Source organism: Bombus pascuorum, unplaced genomic scaffold (assembly GCF_905332965.1).
Source record: "Bombus pascuorum unplaced genomic scaffold, iyBomPasc1.1, whole genome shotgun sequence".
NCBI lineage: Eukaryota > Metazoa > Arthropoda > Insecta > Hymenoptera > Apidae > Bombus > Bombus pascuorum.
This window is the reverse complement of record NW_026869750.1, coordinates 465,694-492,215: the sequence shown is the minus strand read 5'-3', so window position 1 is coordinate 492,215 and position 26,522 is coordinate 465,694. Positions and strand designations below refer to the sequence as shown.

Sequence of the window (26,522 nt, the reverse complement as noted above, 5' to 3'; positions counted from 1 at the left end):
TCTGTAAATTTAATATGCACAAACGTCCAGAATTTAATTATTGGCAATAGCAAATGACACGGTTCCAGCGACTAAATTATAATACATAATCATATCATACTGCAAGTTAATAAGTAGAATACATTATTTAACATAAAGATACAATAACATTATCGTAAATTATATCCAACATATTACGAAATGATGATACAAAGATAAAACTACAAGATATGTATACAGCGGTTATTGATTGATTAATAAGTGATTCTATATTATAAGATTATTATAATAATTAACGAATTATACATAGAAGTATAAAAATAAAATTACGATTTTGAAGTTACCTCTAATTACAGATCACGTGAGAAAATATAAGTGGATTTCTGTTGATACTCTGACTTTTATATTTTGCATGTTAATCGTCAAATTTCACACGAATGTCCTAATACTTCTAAATAGAATATTGCAATATTGGTTATAAAGAATAAAATCATTGCAATAATGTTGCGAATAAAATATATCTTGCGATATATATTGCAAAGTATATGACGAAATATATAATGAAATAATGTATCTAAACGTTAATGTGGTGTAATTGGAGGATTAAATTTTTATGCGGTAGTATACAACCCGACTCGAAGGAAAACCTTCCTCTTTTCAAGCATTAAATTTACAGTATTAAATTGTATTAAATTCCGTGGAATAAGCTTATGAATATCTCACATACCTCATTTTATAAGCTTCGCAATAATTTGCACAGACTTGGAAACTTAAATTGTTCACAAGACAAGCATTCTATCTCGCAGTATTTAGTTTAAATACCTACTTCTGAGAATACCTACTGCAGAATGTGTAATAAAGCTAGTAATGGCGAAATTGTATGTATATTTGCACGATATTAAATGCAATTCTAGCAATAATAATTCGTTTTCAAGCGTTATTTTCAAATAAAGTTACTTGGAGTAATTAATCTTTTTATTTGCTATTTTTACTTCAAACAAGAAATATTTAATCTCGTATCGAAATTATGCAACGAAATATATATATATATATATATATATATGAAAAAACGTTTTATCAAACTTCTACAATCTGAAAGTTAAGCGTATTTGGTTCGTGTTGCAATGGATAGCGCGTGATTATATTGTTAGACGATTTAGGTAATTATTAACGGTAATTATTAAGATATTTATGTATATTTGTATTTTATCGTAAAATCTTTCCATCATTGTATCGGAGTGGTTCGATGCATTTATAGAAAAACACGTGATTTGAAGATTAGATCGAACGCTCGTTAAAATTGTTTTTACCCGTTAAATTATCAGTTAATGTTGAAAACGTGAAATTTGTAATTTTATGTTCTTATCGAGCGTAGGAACTACTGCCTTTTCACAAAGCATAATCGAAATTGAAATTAAGTGGAAGAATATGTACACTACTACGATTGAAGATATTATTGCAAAACGCTTTCTAATGTTACTCTATAGAATATTGTATAGAATATATATATATATAAATTTAACTTTTCGTACGTGAAAACCTCAATATATATAAATATGTCGGAGATGAAAGGACACCGGGCCTCCCCCCTTGGAATTCGTTGAAAAATATCCCAATACTGTCTTTATAAATTAAACCGATTATTATAAACCTTTGTGAATTAAATGGATTATAATTGTCTGAGATTTGCGATAACGAGTTTGGATTCGAGGCGATAACTGGTTGTCAGATGCAGCCACGACCACGGAATAAACGTTTTACTTAACAAAGGTACAGAATAATTGTATAGCTCCCTTTAAAAAGAAATAGTCGTAGCGATACTTGACAGTGAACGTTGTAATGGATATCTACCCCGAGGCTCGCCACACACAGACCCTATTCTTCGGGCAAGATAATTATACCAGATGGCGATGCATTTCCACGGGACATGTTCAGCTAGACCGAACACCCGCTATAATTCTTAGAATTTCGTTAATTAAAATCCTTCAAACGGACAAATAGTCTTTATTTTTAATAAGTCCTTAAATCTACCATCCATCTAAGAGGAGGTACGGGAAATCTACTTTTCTCGGAACGACGCTTCCCGCTAACAACCTTCTCTCAAGGGCGGCTTGCTAGCATCTTGCTTGCATCTTAGTACGAGAAATTATACGAGATATTATACGGAAAATAAAATTTGAAGGATAGATGTGGAATACGAGGTATTCCATCTCCAAAAATAAGTAAAAAGTATGCAGTAAAGAATAACATTCTTCCATTTATCTGATTTTTCAAGAGAATCGAATTCGTTTAATGTATGTGAATTTGGCTAATGCTTGCGAAAATAAAGATGTAAAATAAGTTTCTTCTATGTAAAGCTTCGTCTTTAAGAAAATAGAGTTTAATGCGTTGAATTAAGAATCGACTTGCTGCACGTCTACTCGATAAATTTTCAAATCTTATTTTCCCAGAAACGGTACTATGAAATTTTATTCTACATTTTCGATTTAGTTTGAAATGCAGAATAACTTCTCTTATTGATTCACTTTTGCCTGTATTCACTTAAGCGCCGTGTGAAAACACATTCTATAAATTCTTGACTTATTTCAGGATGTAGAACCTTTTATCGATCGTTCACTCCCACTTTAGAAACCAAACCGAATTAATAAATAATTCAGAATCATACAAGTTCAAGACATATTTGGCAAAGATTTTAACTCCATTTTAAGCTTTCAAGGGAAGTTCAAGTCAATTTTAACCTAGTATCGTATAAACGAATCCTACTCTACATTTCCTGCTTATACTGCCATGTAGAATGGCTGCCTCGTTAATCCATAATTAGTGGAATATAATACTGGTAGTAAGTAGGATCTTATCAAGGATGTGCCTTGTCAAACGGTAAACTTACATCAAGCGATTGCTCCAGTATATATTCATCCGGGTGTAAAAATGCACAGTTGAAAACAGGATTACTGTTATTCGAAGGTAACCGTGCTTACTAAAATCAGATAAAAATCCTAAAGCTTGTTAGTGGTTTTAATCTGTAAAACGTTCGTAATACGTTAATTTATCAGTTATCGGTAATCGAAAAAGAAAAAAAAAAAAATGGACACCAATCCGTTGTTATTCTATTTGCACGATTTTTATAATACAAGTATACGTACAGTCTTTATTTTGCAGTTATTGCGTCGTAATTGCAATAAGGTAACTTTATCAGCTACGCATTTGTAACAAAGTAGATGAAACATTGTAATTATGTTACGAACTTTTAGTTGTAACTAAATAATTAAATAGTTATTTAATACCGATATTCTCGAGGTAACTTTAGAGGATTGCAATTATATGATGAAAAATATTGAACGTTGAACGGTATCAATAAAGCACACAAAAGATGCTTATACATTAGTTTCCTTTGTCAATCGTTTTGCAGTTGTTTTAAGCAGCAGTTATCGACAGATGCTTTGTATAGACGCGGTCAGTCAAACGCGGTCAGTAGTTTGGTCAAGTTATATGTTTTTTTTTTTTTTAATTTGCGTTTATTTTACAATCAATTCTCGTTAGAGAATTTTAAATAAATTTATCTGACGTGGTACTATAACATGATTAAGAAGTATTTATAATATATTTGATTCTATTTGAATCTAGTGCTTAGATATAAGATGTAATGTCTTTTTAGCCTGCGGATCTGTTCCAACAACTCGAGTAGTTGACTAATTGGAGGGTTTACGTACAAAGGTGCATTTATTAAGGATCTTAAGGTTTGAGATTGGAATTCGTGGAGAATTTCTATGTTGGAATTACTTACTGTTCCTTCGTAGTTGCGAGTTCTAAGTAAAGTCAAATTTACACTCTCTCACTGCGGATCGATACAGCGGACGATTCGTCGGAAAACGTCGCTTTCGGCGAATTTATATTTCACTTCGCACAGATGCGACGGATAAACGCTGTTTCCATTTGTGTGTACTAAAATGAAACAACATAAATGCGACTTTTTATCCTCGTTTCAACCGTAGTGATTCTTCAAAGTGGACAGATAAAATTCAGCTCTGCATGCTACGTTTTTTTTATTTTTTTTATCTTTTTTTAGTTTATCTTGGTTTTTACAATTTGTCCTGAAGGACATTTGGTAAAATATTATATCTTATTTATTGGTAATAAAAGAATAAAAATAAAATATAGCAGGTGGGTGGCTGCCCCCAGCTGGGTGCCATCTTCGTGTTTGTTAAATTATATGTTTTATGTACCTGCTACCTGCCACCTGCTACGTGACTGAATTATTGTCCGTGTGTGAAAACATATTCATAATGATCATGCCTCTGCTATCTCAAAATGAGTTACGTAAGTACGAAGGCATTTTAAGGCAAAGAATCTTAATATTATTCTATAAAGAATAAATAAATGTAACGATTAGAGAAAATATAAAAGAACATACGATAGAATTCCATTTTCGGAAAATGATGATCTTAAAAACTCGTAAAAAAAAAAAAAAAAAAAAAAAAAGGAAAAGGAGGAAAAGTTTTTCTATCATTACGCGATTCTGAGCCTGTATTATGCCGGAGTGTATCCCCACAATTCATCACGATGTCACTGCAATTGTTAAACAAATCTACAAATTGGTCACAACTGCCAATCCGTAAAAATACGATCTGTTTTATTATAATACATTTTGCAATCATTTCGACAATTGCCTTGTTCATAAATAGTAAAAGAAAATAGTGTAACATTGAACGAAGGAAACTGCTTCAAGATTCCATTATCAAACTATCATATTATGCTTGGCTATTTTATTCGGTTGTCCTTTTTTTCTTTTTTTTGCGCGAGGAGGGGAAAAAAATGCTGTTACGCATACCCATTGACCCGCATCACTGGGGTTATGTGGGGGACTCGGGCGGATGTTGTTGCCATACCCACTAAAAACCCTTCCCCGCCCTCCTTTCTCTGCTTTGAGGGCTGACAACCCCAGTAAAAATACCCGGGGCGTCGGCAATCATCAGGGTTGTCCTTTTTCATGCTCCGTATATCTCCTTCTTCGTTCAATTACTGCTCGCTTCATCTTCTCAACCAGTTCAATGTTGGGCTGATCTCCTCTGAAAAAACCAACACCACACGCAGTTCCCTCCTCCTAGTGGTCACCTATCTTAGTACTACCCCACCCGTGCCCAGCGTTGCTTAAGTTTCTCGTGTTCGGACGGGAACGAGTGTACTCAACGTGATTTGGGCGTTGGCTTATTCGGTTATCCTGTGTTTTATCTCGAATTTCATATATCATTCATATTGATTTATAACTGTTAACTACCCCTCCCCTTTCCTCTCATCCCCCCCCCCAAAATCCCACAACGCATAAAAGTAATACACCGAGGAGTCCTGTTTTGCGGCCAAGTTTCAGGACAAAATACAACACACACAAGAATACACAAAAATCACGCACCAAGCGACTTAAACCCAAAAAAACAAAAAAATAAACGCAAAAACCGAAAATCCACGACACATATTAGACCATGGCTACGTCGTACCGACGCGTATCGGTACTTTTGCCTAAACACACTATACTCAATTCATTGTTTATTGTGAATCTCAAAAATGTACAAAAAATCAAATATTGGCTAAATAAACTATTTAAAAAAAAAAAAAAAAAAAAAAAAAATAACTGTTAACTACAGATTTGTGTATTCTGCTTGTCTAACTATGTGTTAAATGTGGATATGTAAATCGTGTTATATTCTAATTGATTAATCCTTTAAATGCTCACTGAACTGCTTTTAATCGTCGTAAATAATGTGGTATGAAATGTTTCATTTTGATTAATTAACCCCTACTGTGCGCTCAATGTTCGTCGATCAATATTGGTATAAACTAAATATTCATAATGGCGAAAACTGCAATATTTATAAAATTGCAAATAACGAAACCTGTTTTCCACATCTATCAATTCTACATCTATCTAACAATTCTTACATCTTTCTGCATCAATTGATTTCGATGAAACTTGAAGCATGTACATAACCTACATAAGTCTACGAAACGTATCGTTAGAAGATCGTAATAGTCATTACAGGTTTAGATAAAAATGTCATGACAAATGACTATTACTGTTTTCTTCGCAATCCCAACTAATTGCAATTTCTTTCCAAGTCTATCTTCCATATCATTTGGTAATCTAATCCTTTTAACTTCTCCAAGAAATTCAAGTCCTCTGGTCCAATTTCTAAAAAGTAATTCTGGTTTAGACGGTCCGAATATTAATGTGACCTACTATTTTGTACAATTTAAAATTTCCGAATTTGTATAATATTACGAGGACAATTAAAAAAGGAAGACGTTATAAAAATATGTGAAATATATAATAAAACATTTTCTATACAGTTCACTGCATTAATTGTTGATTCGATTATTTCTGTTATTTTTGTCCACATTGTAATATAGCTAACTGTACTGCTAATATTGCTATCAAGATTTAATCATTTCCAGGTACAACGTCGACTAAATCTATCTCTGTAAATATTGCCAATGTTAAATTTGATATTAACAGAGATGGCCAACAGGAGATTGATGTTACAATATCTAAAAGTAACTTTATATGCGACAATGTTTGAAGGAGGAAAAAATACAAATACAGCAAAGACAGCTGAAAATACAGCTTCGTCGATCTCAGAAAATAGAAATAAATTTCGAAGAATTGAAGGTGATGATGCAAAGGCCGATGTAAAGCAAGATTCAGAGAATCTGAAGAAAGACTCAATGCCAGAATTTCCAGCGATTAAGACTTCTAGTACAATAGTAGATACATTACATATTTCCAACGCTTTTAATGCTCTAACATTGTCAAATAATAAATACGTAAAAACTGCACAAACACTTGAACCAGTTTCACGTGCATGCCAAGAAGAATGGACCGATAAATGGAATAACCTTGAATTTCCAGCTCCCAAATCGTCAATTTTAACACCAGTTACTTTTAGTTTATCTAAAAAACAATATTCATTTGGTGACACAAGTACGAGTCAGTTTCTTGGTTCTCCAACGTCAGAAAGTAAAGAGTCAGCGCGTGATAACGCAGAGAGTAGATCTACGCCTTTCTGTTGGAAAGCAACAACGACAACAACATTATCAAGTCCAGCATTCCAAGTACCTACTGCAGCACAAACTTTGCATAAATCTGGAACATCCAAATCATCAATTTTAAAACCACCTACTTTTAATTTATCTAAAAAACAATATTCATTTGGTGACACAAGTACGAGTCAGTTTCTTGGTTCTCCAACGTCAGAAAGTAAAGAGTCAGCGCGTGATAACGCAGAGAGTAGATCTACGCCTTTCTGTTGGAAATCAACAACGACAACAACATTATCAAGTCCAGCATTCCAAGTACCTAATGCATCACAAACTTTGCATAATTCTGGAACACCCGAATCATCGATTTTGGTACCAACTACTTTTAGTTTATCTAATAAACAATGTGAATTTGGTGGCGCAATTTCACGTAAATCTTGCACTTCTCCGGTGCTAGAAAATAAACCTGCAGCTTGCGATTCAACACCAACAAACCAAAAAGAAACAACATATAATACAACACTCGGGATGCCAACTGTACGTGGCACATTGTCAGTGACATCAGTAGTATCTGGTGATAGTACTGTTAGAACGTCTACCGGCGAGTCAACGCCTCTTATACGTGTACATCAAAAATTTATATTTAACGCCATTCCTACTGAACCGGCTGTAATGCCTGGGAATCGATTCAATTTTCCTACGAATATGATACCTCCTGTATCGACTCAGATTCAAATATCGATTGATTTCACCGATTATACATTTAACGGACCTAATCCGGAACTAGCAGCATTTCCGCAATGTCCAACTACAAGTTCATTTTCTACATCGCAACCTGTTACCCAAAGTCAACAATTGTCTACTTCATCATCTATTCCTCTAGAATGCGCGTTTAATTTTGATTCGTCACCAGGAGATCATACAGCTGTAAGTAAACTAAAAGTATTAAGTCACTGAAAAAATTCCTAGCATATTCGATAATCGATTTATTCTGTTGTATTCTGTACACCCTTTGTACACTCTTCTGTACACACCGAACACTCGTAAAAATCTTTTAGCAATAGATTAGGCTGTCGCAAAAGTTTCTTTCGTTTCATTCAAAATTCAGTAAAATAATATAAAACAGAAAATGTTGTGCATCAATTATTTCCTTATAAAACGAAAGAAACTTTTCGGACAACCTAATATTATATACGTTATACGTAACATTTTCAAATTCCATTGCTACTATCATAAGATATGACTATCATGACTTATCGATAAACAGTATTTCGAATAATGCGATGACCTGATAAGAGTTACCGTATTCCTATTTTTGAAAGCACTTTTACAGCGGTATAGAAAGAAATTTACAAAATTGTATTGTAGTATATTAGAGGTTCGCGATACCAACTATGTTAGTGATTGTGTTTTACAAATGATTAACATTATTATGATTAATATATGATTTCCTTTTTAGGAACCTGGTTCAATCCAGTCCGAAGGATTTAATTTTAATCCCAATACTAGACCATCGTTCCGTTTTAGTGTTTATGAATTTAAGTATCTACAAAATATAAAATTATTTTACACATTAATAGCAGGATCTTTTTTCCATAAAAAAATGTGTTGCCATGTGTTGTTTTAGTGCACCTACTCAAGTACAACGAGATACTGCGTCTACTCGAGTACAACGAAATACTGCGTCTACTCTAGTACAACAAAATACTGCGTCTACTCTAGTACAACAAAATACTGCGTCTACTCTAGTACAACAAAATACTGCCACCATCAATTACCGCCCAATGATCAGTCCCACTCGATTACTCAATCCACGAAAGATCAGGAAAGCTTTTAGAAGATTAAAATAGGAGTCAAGTAACGGCATTCTTTTTATACAGTTGCTCATGAAGGTATTCATATTCTTGCAGAAGACACCTTTTATGAATATACTATATGTCTTGAAAGAAACATTTTGAAATGTCATTAGTATTGTAACAAAATCCGATTGTCATAGCTATATTGGTAAAGTTTTTAGCAAATCTGAAAATATACATAGATATTACAAAACACCTAACACAAGTATGCAGATATTTTGTAGAAATCAATAAAGTATTTAAACAGTCATTTAACATTTCATCAAACATTTTCCATATGTATGAAATAAGCCTAAATATTTACTGGAACCACTTTTGAGATTTTTTCTAGGCATACCAAGGAGGCTATTAATGCTGTGTGCTAATCTTTATTAAATATATGTTTGTAAATACCTTTTATGTATATTTTCAGATTGGTTTTTGGCTTTTCTATCATAAAAATAGTAGTTGCAAAATACTTTTATGAGCCATTGTATCTATTTCATACAATCGTGAGAAAACAAGTCGAAGACGCTTCGTTTTCGAAGAAAAAAGAAAAAAGAAAAAAGAAACGATTTTGAACATTTTCTCGATGCTGCTATACGCACATACTCTTTATGATATATCAATTCTTGGATCAATAACGAACTTTCATTATTGATGATTTGCTGCTAGTGGATGAGGAAACTTAATAAAATATCGAATGTCTGCAATTTATCGAGAATAACGAGTTTATGTGGGTAACAGATATATCCTTTCATTAAGCATAGGTCTTATATAACTCGTTTATAGTTGAGAAGGAAAATACTAATCAGTACTAATTAAATTCATGAATTAATAACTTTTTTTTTTGTAACGAAAGAAATGTTGCGATGCATAATGTACAATGTATTGAATTTGCTTCATACATTTAATTGATTCTGAACAATTATCTTTGCTTCATTATTTTTGAATAAATTCAGTATTTACAACTTAATAATTGTAATAAAATTATATCATTCAGATAATAAGAAAACGCGTAATAATAATTATTACGATGCAAAAAAAAAAATAATAAGTATATCTATAATGAGAGAAAATATTAACAACAATTAATATACAAATAATAAGTTTGTGTTTGAAAGTAACTTATTGGCAAATTGATAATGTATCTTTCAACGTAGAGATCTTGCAAGTTGTAAAACGTAGAAGGACGAGTTAAGTGTTCTGAGACCTTATTAAATCTGTTGCAACTGTGCATAGCTATTTGCAAATCAAGATGTGTAGATGTTCGAGATGCCGAAGCACTGTTCGTTATGAATAACACGCAGCGTAGTTGCACCTGTTACATCTCTGTCGAGCACAATTATATTAGTTCCTTTCGTAATCTACCTGAATATACTACCTCCCTTCTCGCTAATAATACGGAAATTGCAGAGAATGTGATAACGCAATACATTGTGTTTTTTAACTAAAGATGAAACAAGCATAATTGTGGATTATGACATTTTGCTCGATTTTCTGATTTTAATGTCACTCGATGATAAAAGTAGGTGTGACATTTTAATATATATATACATATATGTCGGAGATGAAAGGACATTGGACTTTTTCTTTTGAAATGTTTGGAAAGGTCCCCGATACTTTAGTCCAGTTTTTTTTTTATTATTATTATAGCTGTATTTAAATAATAAAGCTGAGAAATAATTATTTGTGATTTAATCCGAATATGGGTGCCCTAGATTTATGGGTGCCCTAGATTTATGGATGCCCTAGATTAATGGGACGCGGTCACGGTCAGGGCAAGGGCGTGTACTTAATAGAGGTATGAAGTAAATGATTAGCTCTCTTTAAAAACAAAGATTGATCCGAGGGGTACAGAGAGGTACGGAGAGGAGTATATAAGTTTTACATTACACGATATATGATATGATATGGTGTGTGTGTGTGTGTGTGTGTGTGTGTGTGTGTGTGTGTGTGTGTGTGTGTGTGTGTGTGTGTGTGTGTGTGTGTGTACACGTGTGTATATCGTGTAATGTAATGGGGGAGAGTATAGTGCTAGTAGGTTTTAATATCGTTCACGTCAACACAAAATCAAGTATGATGTACGGCCAATCTATATACACGTAGTCACCATTTGTCATTCGCTACTCTCGTTACAACGGTTCCAACGCTCTTTTTCACGCTGACCACACTCCTTGGCAACCTGACAATACTCGCTTCTCAATTAATTAACGGCCTCCCCTTATAGCATGACTCCGGTATGCCCGGCACGCACAAGTTTCAGAGACGTGAACAATCCATGGTCAAGTAGATCTCAATTTCTTAGGGTTTTCCCTCGATACTGCATATATATATATATATATATATATATATATATATATATATATATATATATATAACATTTATCGATATTGGGTGGTATTAAAATCAGAGAACTCCACAATATGTTTATATGTTTATACTCCACTTATATATTTCCAGAATATGAGCAACAAACAAATAGAATTTAGTTTTATATATTTTGTATTATTTTATGTACGTATATAACAAAATTACTAACTTAACTTATCCTAAGATAAACTTGTATTCAAATTTAATGTTACAGTATATAAAGATGTAATAGCTTCTTCAAATAAAACTCTTATAAAATGAAATAATATTTGGTCATTTTTGGATTCTATACTTTTTCTGATACACTTTTTAGGATCTTTCAGATTTGCTATTTACATATTACATAAACTTAAAAAGCTTCTATTTATCCCTATTTTTATTTTACAGTATGTTTACAGCATTTATTATCTAAAACGATCAATGGTATATATGTACTTACATACATATAAACATAGATGTACATGTAAACTATAAAATTGTATTTTTACATATTATTAAACTGTTTCAACAAGCTGAAATAGTCATATATTTTGATTTCCTATTCTTTGAACACTATGGTTATATTATCATACTTACAGAATCAAGATTCGATATTGTGATATAGAAATTAGATTTGAGTTATTTCTATGAACTATTCGTATGAGATTTTATCAGACACGTGATAAATTATAAAAAGGAGAAAGAAGCAAAACTATGTCTGCCTCCATCATACGCAATATATACAGGAGTTACGAGATTGTTTTATAAAGATATTTAAATTATATATTACGTGATACATTGGGTTGTTGGGAAATTTCGTGCCGATGTTCAGTAGGTGGCATTAAAACAGGTCTGAATATATCAGAATGATTGAAAACAAATGAATTGTGTACATATCGTAAAAGGTGATATTTGATGCATCTTTAGAAAAAGGCTTGCTTAGAATACATTAATTTTTGTTAGTTTCAAATCTAAATATGGAAGGAAACAAAGTGCATTATAGGCATTTGATGCTTTTCTTTTACCGAAAAGGCAAAAATGCTACACAAGTAGGAAACAATATATCCGCTGTTTATGACGACAAACGACCAGACGATAAATTCGGAAGGATATTGCTCGCAATGAGACGAATTAGAGACAGCAATTGAACAAAAACGTCCAGAAGTTTCAGTTTCGTCAGAACAATGCGTGGCTTTGCGCGTCTTTGATTACTCGACAAAAGATGTTGAAGCACGCCCACCGTGTTCAACAGACGTTGGACCCTCAAATTTTCCCCTATTCAGGTCATTACAAAATTCCCTTAATGATAAAGACCGTAACTCTTTGGTCGACACAAGAAATTATACAATAAAGTTTTTCGCCGAAAAACCTGAAAAGTTCTGGGATAATTGAGATAGGAGAAGAAAACTTTTGACGTAAAGAGAAAATTAAAAATATGAAATAAATAAAATATAAATACTTATTGGTACACGATATTTATAAATACTTAAATACTTATTGGTATATCGACTAATTACTCTCTGCAATATTTATTTAAACATTTATTTACCATGAAATTATACGTAATTGTGTATATCTGCATTTCACGAAAGAAACAAGCATACTTTTTCCTTATATATAGTTACGTATAAATCGATAGTATCGATAGTTACGTATAAATACGTGTCCTTTTGTTCTCGAATATATGAAAATAATTTCAATTCATGGATACGAATTCATGGAACTTGATTATAAATGCATGTATACATACATATTCATTTAAACAGAATTTTTCGATTTGTAGGTATTTGTGTTTATTCAACGATACGATTCTTACATTAAATTGGTATGAAAGAAGGATTATTACGTTCAGCCATTTTCTTCCTTTCATCCTTAAAACAAAATGCAAGGAAATAAGTGGAATTTCTCTATCTGCATGTACAAGTTGCTTGTGTATACTAATTTATAGGTGAAATTTGCAAACGAAAATTCATTTCTTAGACTTTTGAAACGTACAGTGGTTTCTGTACAAGGTATTCATAATAATTACGTAAAGGTAATTACGTTTAATTCAAATCGATAAGATAAACAAGGACAAAACAAATTCATCAGACTTTATACCTCCAAGTAAACAGTCTCTGTTATTCTGTTCGTCGTTTCAATATTCCATTTGTTATGTTTATCCTTTTAATCCTCTCGTATTTGAGAAGGAAATATTTTACAACGCAATGTCGTTTCGTATAACGCTTTATACGAAATACCTCACGGTATATTATTCATGCGATGCTTTGAACAAAATATCTCAGGTTCAAATGTTGTTAATCGCTTGGAACACGAAAGAGACACATATGTCGACGCAATATCGTTGACTAATAAACGAATACGCGGGATATTTCCTTCGCTTCGTTCGAGAAATACGGTTTCTCCAGGGTTCCTTATAATATTACCGTTACTGATATGTATTCCGCCATCCCTATTATTATTTACACGTGTATAGTCCATTTACCTACGATCTCTATGTATTGGAATACCGATCCCATGTACAGCTTTCAATTTATAAGAAACGTTATGTCACGAGACAAATTCTTGCGAATCCTGCGATTCTTAAATTTTAACGACGAGGATAATGAGAAAAATAAATGGAAAAGACATCGATGTAACGTACAAAGTACAACCTGTTATCGACAGATTACCGTTACGCTTTCAAAGCGCGTATCGGCCAGAAAGAAATATCGTCGTTAATGAAAGCGTGATGCTATGGGAAGATAGACTGCCATATAACCAGTATATTCCTAACAAACGAGCAACTTTTGGACTAAAAACCTTTGTTTTGGCTGAATGTGAAACTGGCTATGTACAGGGTGCGCCGTTAGAATCCGGACAAAAGAAGTTTTGTGCAGAAAGTTGTTTATTTAAGTCAATACACAAAAACACATGAAAATGTTGTTATATCTCATTTAAAGGGTCCTTGCTGAGAACTTTTATTCTATGTAACCACCCTCTGCCTCTATGACCTGCTCTATTCTTGCTCTAAAGCGCGAGCACGCTGACTTCAACTGGTCGCGTTTAATTGTCGCGAATTCTGACTCGATAGCAGCTCGTAGGGAGTTGACGTTGGGGTGCCTGCATTTATTAGTTTGTCTCTCGATAACGCCCCACACGTAATAGTCCAATGGGTTTAGGTCGGGACTGTTAGGAGGCCAGAAATCTTTCGACCAAAACATGTCCACATTGTCAGAGAGCCAATTTTGAACAAGATGACTTGTGTGAGCAGGTGCGCCATCTTGTTGAAATAAATACGGCCTTCCAGAAGCCGTAATTTCCATCCACGGCTTTATTACTGTCTTCAGGACCTCCAAATAAACCTCCTTTGTGATTCTTTCGCCTTTTTGGAAGAAGTGCGGAGGCATGACGTCGCCCTCACTTGAGACAACGCTGAACTTTTCTCGCCGGAGAAGGAGAACCCTTCTCGAACCACTCTGAGGCTGCGTATCTCTTAGCAATGTCGTATACCGTCGATCTTGGGTAGCTAAAGAATTTTATAATTTCGACCGGCGTTCTCCCGGCGCGAAGACTTTCTATAATCGCCGCTCTTCTATCGTATTCCGGGTTTTGCTTAACGAGTTCTGTCATTTTGAGGTTATAGAAGACTTATTGACATATTTAACTAACTTCAGAGTCAATCAGCACAAACATCTGAATTCTAATATGGTGGGAACTACAAATTGAATTCTGTCCGAATTCTAACGGCGCACCCTGTATACAATTCGAAGTGGACAATTGCTACGTGACTTGAATTCCAAACCACTTGATGCCTACGGTTCAATTGTATTACATTTAACGAAACATTTGCTTCAACAAGGAAGAACTCTGTTCCTCAATAATTACCATTCGTCTCCTGCCTTGTACGAAATATTACATAAAAATGGAACTAACGTTTGCGGTATTGTACGTCTAAAACGAAAGGAAATGCCACGTTACGGGACGATTGCAAGAGATATAAAAAAATTGAAAAAAGGACAAATGCTAGTCAGATATAGCGAAACGGTGGCTTTTTGTGCGTGGGAAGACAAGAAGCTAGTATCAACCCTTGCTACTGTACATTCTCCTCGCTTGGTGATGTCAACTAATATCGATCACGGTACGGGACAATACCGGCAGAAACTCAATGTCGTTCTAGATTATAACACATACATGAGTGGAGCAAATGAAATCCATCAAATTTTACGGGAGAATCTGACCATAAGTAAATTTATGAAATGGCACGAGAAGTATTTTCTACATTTGCTTAATATAACGATATTTAATTGTCTTGTAATATTCTCTTGTCACGAAGATGGAAAAACTTTTCGCGAGATAAAAGAAGACATTATTTCTGGATCATTAAAGAAGTATTTTACACCAGTTGAAAATTTTTATCGCAAAACAAAAAGATCTCAGAAAAAGTTCCTCTTTTGCATTAAATCTCGATGTTTCCCTAAGAAAATAGCTCCTACGATAAAGAAATGCCATCCTACAAAATACTGCGTACGTTGTGAGGAGAATGAATTACGTAGAAAAAACGAGGTACTTTTGTAACGATTGTAACGTACCATTATGCATAATACCGTGCTTTGAATTATTTCATACGACAAAGGAATAGGATTACTTGTTCGTGGAAACCGATGCTCTTTTATATTCATAAATACGCAGTATTTTACAAATTAATTTTTCTGCGAATCATTCTGCGAGATTCGTTCCTCGAATTTGCGAGATCTTTCTTTCTAGTGAAAAACGTGTAACATACATATCACGTTCAAAGCGCCACATGAGCGATATTTCTCTGCGAGCTATCTCGTACAAAGCGTCATGTAAAGGATATTGCGTTGCAAAATATCTCGTCCAAATTGTATTACAAACAACTGTGTGGAAAAATGTTTTCTTCTCCTACGCGTAGTTTTTAACTAACGCAAAATATGTTTCACGATAGTAGAAGCGTATGTGTGTGTGTATATGGATGAACGTATGTGTGTAGTAATCTGCTAGGTGATCCATCCGAGTAAGTCTACTAAAATATCTCTTTCAACTGTGACAACGTGAAAAGTATTTTACATGAAATTCGGCCAGTATTGAGAAAGGTTTTTTCATTTTTCCAAGGCTTTTTTCTTTTTTTTTTTTTTTAGAATTTACAAGGCCATTTTAGCACACGAACAACTACATACATTTCTGCTTTCTATCGCCTCGAATAATTAATGATAAAATAGGGTTATGTATATAACGTAAGAAGATCCTGAAGTGGAATTTAGTTTGGAAAATTAAACCTGAAATCTGAAACGACACGCGAGAGGATCCGAAGACGTAATCGCTTTCAATTTGTCAGCGAGTCGAGTACCGTTCGTAATGAATTAGCCGAAGCAAGTGAAAGACGATAATCTAAGAGAAAGTAAGGGATAAATGATATTACTGCAATAGAAGATATTTCCTTATATTCTTTGGTTTCAACGTCCACGTTTGCTAAAACCTGCGATCTCGATAGGCATAAACTTCACGAGATGAAGGTCGCTTAGAGATTATGTTACTATACATATCTATGTTACTCTGTCTCTCTCTCTCTCTATATATATACATATATATATATATTTGTTTCGGACGAAACAAATATCTGTCGGGGTTTTAATCCTTTAGTCGTGTTCAGAATACATGATGTTGGATAAAATCCACAGTGTAACGGTAATTTTCATATTTAACAATTCTGAAATTTATTTACTCGCTTCCTACATTTGCTCGTTTTGCGGATGCACGTATCTCTTTATACCATCGTCAACATGAAAAGTTTCATCGTTATCAGTAGTTCAAAATAAAACACAGGTTTAATTACATCGCCAGACTTATGTTTATTTAGACGATCGTTGTTCAACGGTAAAGTTTTATTGTAAACTCCATTGAGAACATAGTAGATTTTATAATATTTAGTAGATGCAACATTTTTTAAATTCCATTCTGTAAGTTACAAAAATTTAATATTGAAATTTACAAAAATTTGCATAAATATCTATGATTTAGTTTTAACCGACGTAGACGACTATTACGGTCATCGGTAAAGTTTGCAATCAATCTAATAATGTATATAGAATTTACAAATATTTAATACAAGTACATATAAACATATATATTTTTTTTAATAATATATTTAGCACAAAAATATTTAAATAGTTATTGACCGATATTATGATCTCGCTATGTCGTTTCAACCACCTTACATACATTTACATTTTTATATTGTTTTATATAAAAGTAGCGAAACTGCTGAAAACAGATATTACAATATATTTAATGTATACATATATCTTGTGAATATTTATTATACGACATGATTTGAATAAATCCCATCTTACGCATATAATTAATGCTAAATGTAGTTCTATTGAAATTGAGTTTGCTGGGGACCAGAAGAGTGCTGTGCTCGACAATTTCATTGAAACGCTTAAGAGATGTTCCCGAAGGAATTATGACGGGCTTTCGAGGGAACGGTGGAACTTTGTCAGGAAAAATCTGTAATCCGTTTAGAAGTCGCAATTTGAATATTATTGAATGCCTTATATTATAATATGTTTAAGCATAATTATAAATCTTAATTCTTCCCCTTTTGTTAGAATTAAATTTACATTCTGTCCGTTGGTATTAGATGCCTTAAACATTCGCCAATCGATCTTGAGAAAGGGGCGCCAAATACAACGCGATAATTAAACGAATTCACTTAAGTGAAATTCGATTATAGTTGCCTGTAGTTTCTCGCTTCCCAATTAACTAACTAAGTTCAAATAATAACGGCAATATTCTAAACTAATACCATGGCAGAGCGCAATTTGAGATTTCCAATTTGCTTTGAACATGTTGGCAACTCTGTTAAGGAAGGATACTGGCAATTGATTCCTCGGAAAAGGTGTTACATACAATTGTAATTGAACTTGGCTTGTGTAAATTCATTTAATAATTTAACTTTACTGTGCGCCCGCATATGAAATGTGTGTGTCATGCGGTACTACGCAAAACAAATAATTTGTGCGGTGAATGAATGATCCACCATAGTGTGAATAAGCTTTTATGGTAATTGCTATTACAAACTATATTGAATCCATTAATTCATATGTTCGGCAGCTGAAGGTAAGGCGTAAATACAGAACTGCTGCTCTCGGCTATTCATTATCGATTCGGTAATAATATTATAATATAACGGTTATAACGTTTCTCGTTATTAAATCGATTATTGCACGTTGCTTGAGTCTCGTTGACATCGTGTCAATATTCAACTTCCCCATAAACGGTATCTGTAATTGCGTCATGTACAGTTATTGATTTTTGGTATGGTATAGGGGAGGAATGAAGCTACAAGCTCCCGGTTTACCGGTACCATTGCATCTATTTTTGTCCTCGAGCTACGTGACGCGTGAGCGTTATTTATCAATCCATTTTCGCATACATTCTGTATCCTATATAAAACACTGAAATGTCATTAATACACCAATGAGACGCAATTATCGTGATTATATTGATCGAGACGAATGTGAAAATGTACACAGAGATTGCCAAATGTTTACACCAAATATGTAACGTCTGTACAAATATCTGCAATTGGTAATAACTGCCAAACGGTAGATGATACGGAGAAATGTAATAAGTGGAAAAAAAATATTAAAAATAAAATTAAATAAAATAAAATAGTAATAAGAAGTGTAAAAATGTAAAATGTTAAAGTTAAAAATTTTCAAAGCCAGTCGAAGGTCGTTTTGCATCTTTTAGATGGGATATCACATTTTAATTCGCATGTCATAACAGAGTAAAAAAAAAAAAAGAAAAATTCAAAACGCTACTGACAAATAATTTTGAATTGATGCAACGTCGCTATAGAAAAAGTATCGTTGAAACGGACAAATTTTTCAACCATTTGTTCTACTACACTTGCATGTGTATCAGTAATTCGATTCTTCCTATTTTCAAGAGCTGTTGGTCCTGTTTCGTAGACAATGCTTTTCGCGTATGGTGTCACACGCGTAGGTGTATCGAAACAAATGGTTGTTCTCCATTTTCAAACAGAGTGCTGCAGCGTTTTAACCGATATGCGAATTTCGAACGTGCGATGTAAAGTGAAAAAATAGAGAAACAAAAAACTCAGCCCTTGTGTGTTTCGACATTTCCTCTGTTGCGACGTTGCGTTAATTCAAGACCACTTGAAAACAGGGCATCGAATTCGTCCTCGGTCCTTTCATCGTACGAGAACAAAAATACGGTGTTCCATTTAAAAAACGCGACGTGAAAATTTTTAACTGGAATTTTTATATTTATTATAATCCACGTAAAAAAAAGCTTAAAAAACACCTCTTCGTGTTATTTACTCTCGCGTTTGGTAGTTATTTCAAATGATAGAAATTTCTAGACACTCTGTATATTTAAAAAATAATTAATATACAGCATGAATAGTCATCTTAAACATATAATAATAAATATTTATAATGTTTTCACTGAATAGCCATGTATTTTATTATAATAGGATTTCCTGCATCCTGAATTGTTTGTTAATTGTTAATCTATTATGCTTACCTAGAAAGTAGATAATCCCTTCCGTACTTTCTTTCTTTACTTCAATTAACATCCACTGTTTTGTTAATTATTCGAGAATATAATTTTAAACAAGCTGTGATGCATTCTGTACAGATTATACGAGTACGTACGTACTCTTTCAATAATTATTTATTTAATAAGTAGAATGCACGATATTCAGCCATCAAGGTATGTAGGTCAAACTTCACATACAATCAATACAGATCTTGATGTTAACAATATATCAAGTATAGAATACGTAATGCTTTGAATTTTATGGGGATTATCATGCAATAATGAATATAAGAGAAAACCAATAATTTACGTAAAAGCTACAAAATATTTAATGCAAGTACGTGTTTCGTACAGGTAATCAAAAAATATTTAAAAGATGAATTACATGTTGCATTACTAAATTAATTTTGTTAGCGATCTGTTCGCTGTGCTGTTTAATCCGGTGTTAAAGTCTCTCGGCGATTATATAAGCTGACACTTCACGCATAGAAAGGTCGATTTCTTTCTTGCCATACGTATTCGCGCCATAAATTAAGAATTCCAAGGGATCTCGACTGGTGTCAAGTACCAGGGGCAATTATCGAGACTCGGAGGAATCATTTCACAGTAACCGGAGAGGCCGCCACGTTCGACCACTCCTCGAATCACTTCGCTCGCGTTCCAGAAAGGAGGGATTCCTGATTCATCCTCGTTTTTTAGGGGAGCAAGCCAATTAGTGATATCGAGCACTCCCGGTCTTCCTCACGGTCTTTTTTTTTCTTTTTTTTTTAATAGTTTATTTTGCTTTTTACAATTTGTCCGGAAGGACATTTGGTAAAGTGTTATATCTCATTGGTAATAAAAAAATAAAATAAAAATAAATAAGTTATATCTTGTATGAGGTCTATTGGGTGTTTCCTTTTTACTCTTCTTGCGATGTTCGTTGTGTTGCACGTTTCAGCTGCCACCTGAAATCTCCTCCTTGACCGTTGGTATTTCCAAGGTCTTTCCGTATGTCCTCGTTTCTAACGTACCACGGGGCGTTTACTATTGTTCTAAGGATTTTGGCTTGAATTGTTTCGATTTTGTTTAGATTTTGTCCAGATTGGTTTTATGATTATTTTGTATATTTTTAGTTTGTTTTCTGTGCTCAATTTGGATTTTCGGCTTGTTAACATTTGCCCATTTGTCTTCTTGCTGCCTGCATTTCGTCTACTATTGATTTGATATGCTGACTTGTCTTGTTGGCGTTATTTGCGTGCCGTTCGGGAAGCTGTTATCTATTTTCTCAGCGTGATATGAATGTGACGTGATTGCGTTCGTTAGGGTTAGCTTTAATTCGTTTGTCTTGTATCTAATTTTCTGTTTTTGTAGCAATTTGGCTGCTGTTACAGGGTTAATATGCCTGATTAGTACGGCTGTGTCGTCCGCGAATCTCAATATTTTGCTATTGGTAGTTGTTGGTATGTTGGCCGTGTATGTATGTAGCGTGTACGATCCCTAGGACGCTTCATTGCGGAACCCCTGCTTTGATGTCTGACATCGGAATGTGCGTTCTTTACTTCTATTGTAAAGGTTCTGTAAGCTTATGTATGATTTTATTATTTGGTATACTTGTTCCAGGAATTATTCTTTGAGTGTAGTTGGCTTTCGTGGTTTATTTTGTCGAATGCTTTCTCTATGTCCAGGAATACGGCTGTACAGTATTGTTTATTTTCCATCGTGTGTATTATTTCGTTGACGTGATCTCGGGTGAGAGCAGAACAACAGTTTTAGCTTTTTCGAGTTAAGGTCGGAAGTCAATCATTAGTTTCTTCTTTTTATTATTTAATTTGTATTTTACAATTTGTCGAGCTAGACATTTGGTAAATTTTCTTAATTTAACTGCTAAATAACATGTGGGTGGCTACCTCCTGCGGAATACGAGTTTGATTATTTTATTTCTTCAGCGAGGTCAGTTCTTTTTAGTCTTCTTTCTGTGAGAATTTTGCTCGCTTCAGCAGCCCGCTGGTTTCGAGGTGTTGTCGTTCGTCTTTTGTATTTTACTGCATACCTGCCAAAATGTTCTCCTTCACCGTTGGTATTTTTAATTCTGCGTATATCCTCGTTTCTGACATACCATGGGGCGTTGACTATTGTTCTCAGTATCTGGGATTGTAGAAATTCTGGTTTATCCATGTGGCTTATTGCTGCTGTCCCCCATAGTGGTATTCAGTACGTCCAAATTGATTTTACCATTGTATTGTAGACTTTTAATTTATTTTCTGTGGTGGGGGTAACGTCGAGTGGGATTTTGCCTCGCCGCGCGCCATGCGCCCGGGCCAAGCGGGCATCCACGTGTCTGCACCTTCAATAATCTCTACGACCCACATTTATGGTTACTGCAGAAACGGTCGTTTCGCCACGTAGGATGTTTTTGCGCCGCGAATTCATTACGAATCATATTTTTAACCATCGCCCGGGGTCTCCTGTATTACATTCCCGGCGGGTATACAATGAACATACAATGTATCGACGAGCGTCTGGTTGCCACTTGGCCGCGACTTCCAGAAAGATCGATTGCGATTTGTTCGTTTTTATAAAGAAATCGGCCTACGTGATCATTGGCGCGTGCGGTGTCGTAATCCTAGGGTGGTGGGTATTGTCTTCCCGAAAAACAAAGAATCGGTCTAAGATAGTCAGTCTAAAGCGAACTGTCATTCCGAAAAGTAACATTTTACAAGGTCTCACTCGAACATTCTATCGGTAACTTCCGATACGATTAAAACCAATACTTTCTGTATAAGCTGTAAGTATTAATCTGATATAAAAATATATATATATATATATATATATATATTTATATATTTATATTTATATTTATATGAGATTAACACTTATATATATACATATATACTTATATATACTTATAAGTTATATATATATATATGAATGCTACTGTATTCTACAGTTGAGAGTAGAATATGTGTAGAAGCATGTGAATGTAGAACACAGCTGCATTCATTGAGCCACCCCGGTTCTACCGGAACCGCACGGGGAGCGACCATTTCGCAGCATCGATTAGTAGAATCGTAGTTACCCCTCTCGCTGACGCGTTCCCCCACGACCGGCTCTCGCCGGGAAAGGTCGTAACAATGTGTTTGATGCCTTGATGTTTTTTTAATTCAGAATATACATCTTTTATTTTTACTGTAAAGTTGCTTAGGTATGATTTGAGTGAGCGGTGGATTTGTTGCAGGAAGTGTTTTTTGATTGTTTGTAAGAGCCTTTCATGGAAATCACTAGTGAGATTAGAAATTAAAGCGCATCACCGAGTTTGCTCAGTTGAGTAAACTTCGCCACGTAGTAAAGTTTAGTCAGTTCAATTTTGACTATATTTTATGTTCAATCAATTTCGTTCGGAAGATTCGATTAGAACGACGTTGCCAACAAGTCGAAATTGGCTGGTTGGCTTCCAGACCACCAAATGAATTTTATGAATAAAAACCTTATAAAGATAACAGTCTGCATTGATTAAATCATCAATACATCGCCATTATAGTTAATTATAAAACTAAGTATAAAATTTAATAAAACTTACTTACCTCAAACATATCATCAATCTCTCTTCGGAACCGATGCTTGTTCTCATAGTTGTGTTCTCTTCTGTTAAATCTTTTTCCACTCTTTTTAACAGATTATCAAAATATTGACATCCGGAAATAATTAAAAACTCTTATTTCATCTCTTCTTGGTTGAGACATGAGAATTCGATACAAACTCATTTGATCTTTTACGATAAGAAATAACCAATTTCCTCTGTTGATTGTCTTTCTACGACGCCGATAATAATATTTAAATTCATTTTTCCTAACTACAAATATCGGAACGAACGAACAAATAAAGGAAGTAATCATACGCGTGACAGTTGAATTTTCAGAAGATACGGCACTGTGCGAAAGCTATTTTCGGTTATTATTAATTCGGCAAAGATTCTGAACCGATCGAAAAACCATATCTGATGTGAACTGACAACCCGATCTCAACTGTCTGTTATACGTACAAAAATTCATCGAATTTCCATTCCTTGCCTGAAGTTAAATAAGATATCGAAGGGTATTCATTTGAAGCCCGACGATGGGGAGAAGACAGCTGTGAAATCTTTCATCAAAAATAGGCCAGCAGAATTCCGCTGACGGAATAAAAAAAATTTGTTACGCGTCAAAAACGTATCAATGTTAACGATGATTATATTGAAAGTTTGTAGTCAATAAATTATGATTTTATTCGTCTTCATTATACAGTGTTATTGCATTATTTATTATATTATACTTTATCTTTTGTTTTCATTTCATTTGAATAATTGTTTTCGTACTCGAGATACAAGCGATCGTGCATTAATTAACTCGCATAATATGTATTATCATTAGTCGTTACAGGTATATTTAACGAACAGTCAATGAAATTTGAATAAAACGTATTAAAGGGTGTTAAATGAAAGGTATCAAACGGATCTTCACGCTGAAGTTATTATAGCAAGGATTCGCTAATGTTGCTAAGAAAAATTACATTTCTATTATTTAAAAGTATATGCCTGTATAAATTATAATAAAACAGTTATTGTATTATATTTTCATAATTATCTGGTAAAAAAAGAGTCTATTTTACGCTACTTTGTAAAATACCAAGGACATGAACTGTTTGAGAAAGCGAGGAAAATGTACGTCGTTATATGATTTAATGAATCGTGTAATTTAAATTGTAAGAATAAAGGTCGAGAGTACGATAGAACAAATTAGATCACCTTCAATTATGCTCTTCGTTTTATTTTAAAAATCTGTATTGCAAGGTACAATTTGCACTTTCTATTATACTTCATTTTGTTATAGTTAAATAACAGAGAATAGCTTTGACATTATTTGAATATATTATACTACAAAGTTGCTTACACACACCTACATGCTTATCTACTTACGTAAATATATTCATTTACATTTCGAATTCTATTTCGTATTGTTCGAAACCATCGTAGCGTCTTTGTTGTGAACTTCCATTAAATAACGAAATGCTCGAACAAATGTTATTTCGAACTGAATACGAAAGAGAATCGAGGAGAAATATCCAAAATTCGCTAATAAAACTGGTTTCTTTCTTTTAGTGACAGACGATGTTAAAGAAATTCTTACTTCTTAGCTGTCCATCGTTGCTGTTTAGCTGTTTCATTCGTTGAATATAGTATAATCTCATTATTATTTATCGTAGCATTTACGTAGCAAGCTTAGTCAAAAAACGACGGTGAGAAACGAGATACTTTAGAAGTCTATAAAAATTATTATTTATTCCCGAAAAAGGCGAACAATTTTTCAAGGAAGACTCATGAAATTATAAATATTAAAAGTCATCTATAATATATTACTCAATCGGTGCATATATTATTCGTTTAACTTCTTTTTTTACTTTTTTAACTTTCGCTGTAAATTTTCTGAACAACCCATAATTATAATTTTCATAACATTTTTGATCGGACGTAATGTCCATATATTTTGACTTTAAACAATTTATTCGCAGAATTTTAAGATCAAAGTAATCGATTTATCCGTTAGATTTACAGCAAAAGAAAAGAGCTAAAAATAAAATTCCACGGAGATATTAATAGAGGAGTTTCACTTTTAAGCACATTTGGATTAAATCCGGGGATTTAACCGTGTGATTAATAGCATAGATACACCGACAGCGGGACAAATTCCTTTCGTCTCTCGTGTTTGTAAATGAAATTACGGAAGCCAATTTCTTTTAGCCCTGAAATAACAGGAAGTACGAGATCATTTATCTAAATATCGCTAATGTGCCACTTGCTTTACTTAATAGTACAATGCAAATTTAACGGATCGGAATTTAAATAAACCCTTGGGACATTTGTATATACTAGAAGATCAGAATGATCTCATAAACTCACAACGAGTATTCTGTTGCATCAAATATTGTTTTATTACCTTTTTAAATATTAGCCTGTTAACAAGAGTTGGTTGCGTTTTCGTGATAGAAAAATAATTGTCTTATTATGAATTTTTGTGAAATTACGAAATACTAAACTCAACGTTTCAAGGAAACAATTGTTCACCCTTTTAAAAGATAATATTAGATCTTATACATACACGAAAGGCAAGTATTGCATTTCAGTTGAAATACATCGAAGTGATTACACAATTTTTGTTATTCCAATTTTTGTATCGTGAAATTAAATTGATTTTAAAAATGAGTTTGATATTGAAAATTAAAATGGTACTTCACTTAATACATCATCAAATATATCAGAATATATGCATATAAATTACGGCCCAGAATTACGTACTGTTTGAAGTTAGGATTTAATTAAACATCCGGTTTTACACATGGCATAATTCAAGCACAATTTCATAAAAGCAATTCTGTGAATGATCCTACGAAATGTTTATTGATTAGGGCTGCACAAAATTTTACGAGATCATACAAGCTACACAAGTGTATTATTTCAATGAGTTATCGAATATTTCGAAAAATTCAAAGAAATTTTATTATTATATATTAAGATCTTTTTTTTTTTATCGTTATACTATTTTTATTCAAAAAAGCATCTACATCTGGTTTATTATTTAATTAATTGCGTTAAAATCGTAGTTTCTCTTTGATGGAACATCATATTTAAATTGGAATACTGTCAAAGGTTTGTGAAAAGGAAGTAAACAATTTCTATCATCAGTTACGTGATATTGCATAACGTTACGTATATCAGTTGCGTAATTTTAATAGAAAGAAATC

The 26,522-nt window shown here is 33.5% G+C and overlaps 1 protein-coding gene across 1 annotated transcript; it reads left to right on the top strand.

The window, feature by feature from the left end:
- The first annotated feature begins 6,434 nt into the window (after positions 1 to 6,434).
- LOC132915879 (serine-rich adhesin for platelets-like) lies at positions 6,435 to 9,547 on the top strand. Its single transcript, XM_060975645.1, has 3 exons — positions 6,435 to 7,935; positions 8,468 to 8,692; positions 8,834 to 9,547. The coding sequence occupies exons 1-2, from the start codon at positions 6,466 to 6,468 to the stop codon at positions 8,633 to 8,635; spliced, it is 1,638 nt and encodes a 545-aa protein (XP_060831628.1). The 5' UTR covers positions 6,435 to 6,465; the 3' UTR covers positions 8,636 to 8,692; positions 8,834 to 9,547.
- The last annotated feature ends 16,975 nt before the right edge of the window (positions 9,548 to 26,522 follow it).

Coding starts and splice junctions, on each gene's coding strand:
- LOC132915879 (XM_060975645.1), top strand. CDS start 6,466: ATGTTAAATTTGATATTAACAGAGATGGCCAACAGGAGATTGATGTTA. Junction 7,936..8,467: donor CACCAGGAGATCATACAGCT/GTAAGTAAACTA, acceptor TTTCCTTTTTAG/GAACCTGGTTCAATCCAGTC.